Source organism: Alosa sapidissima, chromosome 24 (assembly GCF_018492685.1).
Source record: "Alosa sapidissima isolate fAloSap1 chromosome 24, fAloSap1.pri, whole genome shotgun sequence".
Taxonomy (NCBI): domain Eukaryota; kingdom Metazoa; phylum Chordata; class Actinopteri; order Clupeiformes; family Clupeidae; genus Alosa; species Alosa sapidissima.
Window position 1 is genome coordinate 16,493,132 of NC_055980.1, and position 2,500 is coordinate 16,495,631.

General features: G+C 45.6%; 1 protein-coding gene across 2 annotated transcripts in view; it reads right to left on the minus strand.

The window, feature by feature from the left end:
• The window catches only part of ttyh2 (tweety family member 2), an 88,031-nt gene that overhangs the window by 9,781 nt on the left and 75,750 nt on the right, over positions 1-2,500 (minus strand). For both annotated transcript variants that reach the window (XM_042082024.1, XM_042082025.1), the window contains exons 7-8: positions 1,945-2,014; positions 1,623-1,678 (exon numbers count right to left, since the gene is read on the minus strand). In XM_042082024.1, coding sequence (XP_041937958.1) covers positions 1,623-1,678; positions 1,945-2,014 — 126 coding nt within the window. The remainder of the gene's footprint in view (positions 1-1,622; positions 1,679-1,944; positions 2,015-2,500) is intronic.

Below are 2,500 nucleotides of genomic sequence, written 5' to 3' on the forward strand. Positions count from 1 at the left end.
GGAAGTGATGGAGAGAGTGGAAATGGAACTGGGTAATTAGGATTATTATTCAGTGGACAAAGACACAAACTGTGCTGTATTGTTCTTTAGTTCATACGCACACAGGGAAAGGGGAACTCTTGCGTCAGGAGATACTGTAAGTATGACAATCTTTCTTTTTTTCTGTAGCATAATACCGACGGATACAATGAAAAATGAGCACCAAAAAAGGAGAAGACAGGATAGTAGAGAGGATGTGAAGGTCTGTTATGCGGGCAGACATATTCCCCATGAACCCAGAGGCCTCTCCATGACCGCTCCTCTCCTCCAGTTCCCGGGCTACGACCTTGAGGACCTCATTAGCCTGGCACAGAAAACTGCTAGGCGGTAATTAGATGGCGCTAGCGCTGGTGGAGGCAGGTGCCATGGCACTGTGGCATGGTGGCACTGTGGCTTGGCTGAAACTACAGGAATATCTGCCCGGGTAGAGTGGCAATTAGTGGGGCATTAATGCAGTGTATCTTGGCAGAGTGAAAGCATGATCTAAGAGCAGAACAGCAACGAATGTGCGGTGTGCAGAGTGTGTGTGTGTGTGTTTGTGTGTTTGTTTGTTTGTTTGTTTGAATAATTATAGATATGTTAGGTTTGTGAGAGAGGCTTTTGTTTGTAATGTGGTAATGAAGGACATCAGTGAGCATAAATGTAGAAAAATAGTAGTAGTGAGATGAAATGTAGTGAAATGTAGAAAGATGTTTTTCTGTGTGTGTGTGTGTCTGTCTGTCTGTGTTTCCGGCTGTGTGTATGCGTGCATGTGTATATTTATATGTGTGTATGTGTAAGGCAGGAAGTGGTAGTGCATGCCCACTGCTGCATTATAAGGACATGGGGTGGGGTGGGTTGGGGGGGTGTAGGTGTCCGTGTTCTGGACCGCTTGTTATTGGCTATAACCCCCCCACATCCACCATCCCTCCTCCGTATTGATCCTGAGGGGCATGTCTACCGGTGCACAGTAATAGGACCTGAACACACGGGCCAGATATGTGGAACACAGGGCTTTCTTTTTCCTCCATCCCTCTCTCTCTCTCTCTCTCTCTCTCCTGTCTGACCTAAAAAGCGAGAGGAAGAGTGCAATCTTTCTGGTGAGCAAGAGAGGAAGAGAGAGAGAGATGGAGAGAGAGAGAGAGAGAGAGAGAGTGTGAGAGAGAGAGCAGCGTGGTGCACTATAAAAGGAAGGAGAGTGAGAAAAACAACAGGCGAGTTGCAAAGTGGAAGAGGCCAAGACAAAATTAGAGTGTGTGCTCGCACATGTGGGTGTGTGGGTTAGCGTGTGTGTGTGTGTGTGTGTGTGTGTGTGTGTGTGTGTGTGTGTGTGTGCGTGTGTGCGTGTGTGTGTGTGTGTGTGTGTGTGACGGATGGCCCCTCCATCTTCAACCCCGGTCCCTAAAAGTAAGTAGAGAGTGTATTTTACTCTGATCCATGGAGAACACAAAATCTCTCTCTCTCTCTCTCTCTCTCTCTCTCTCTCTCTCTCTGTGTGTGTGTGTGTGATTTTCAGACGGACTGGGACTGGAGGAATCCCTGGAGGGGAGAAACCAGGTGTAGACTGTGATGTGCACACATTAAGGTATGAAGTGTGAAGGTACCTGTTGAAAAGGGTTGGGGAGGGTCTGGCTGCAGTACAGGTAGTAATGTACAATATCTGGAACAGAGAGAGAGAGAGTGAGAGAGAGAGAGAGAGAAGAGAGAGAGATAGAGAAGAGAGAGAATATGGTTTAGCAAGCAAAAGGAAAACAAGATGTGATACAACAAAAACTTAATTATCATAACTATTACTAAAGTCTGTCAACCAATAGAATAGAGCATCTCTCTTTATGAATGTATATAAATACGTATATAGGGCTTTATATTAGTCCTTATTACTGTGATAAAGTACTATTTGTTTGTGAGGCCAGTCAGAGAACTCACCGGAGCTGATCAGATCCTTCGTCTGGTTCATTATGAACTTATCCGGCGATACACAGAAGTCACTTGTGCCCTGAGAGGATAGAGCCATCAATCAATATACAGGGAAGCTCGCTCTCTCTCACACACACACACAGAAAATATAAACAGACACAGACTCTCACACACACAGAGAGAAACAAGTAAACACAGATTCACACACACACATAAAGACTCACAAACACACACACATACAAACATGCACGCACGCACAGACAATATAAACACCAACGGAAACACACACACACACATGTGCAAATACATAAACACACACATATGTGAACTGAAGTTCCTGAGGTACAGTGAACACATTTAAACATATAAAGCACACTCAGTGTGTGGTGTTCTAGCTGTTATTTAGTTCCCTCGCCCCTCGGCCCCAGAGGTCACTGCTTCAAACGGCCGGCAGGAAACTGCAGGCAGATGCAGCGGCCCCTGACCAGCAGACGTAAATAACCTAAATCAAACTGGACATCTGTCTTAGCAGAAGATACAGGCCTTCATATACAGGAACTGTAGC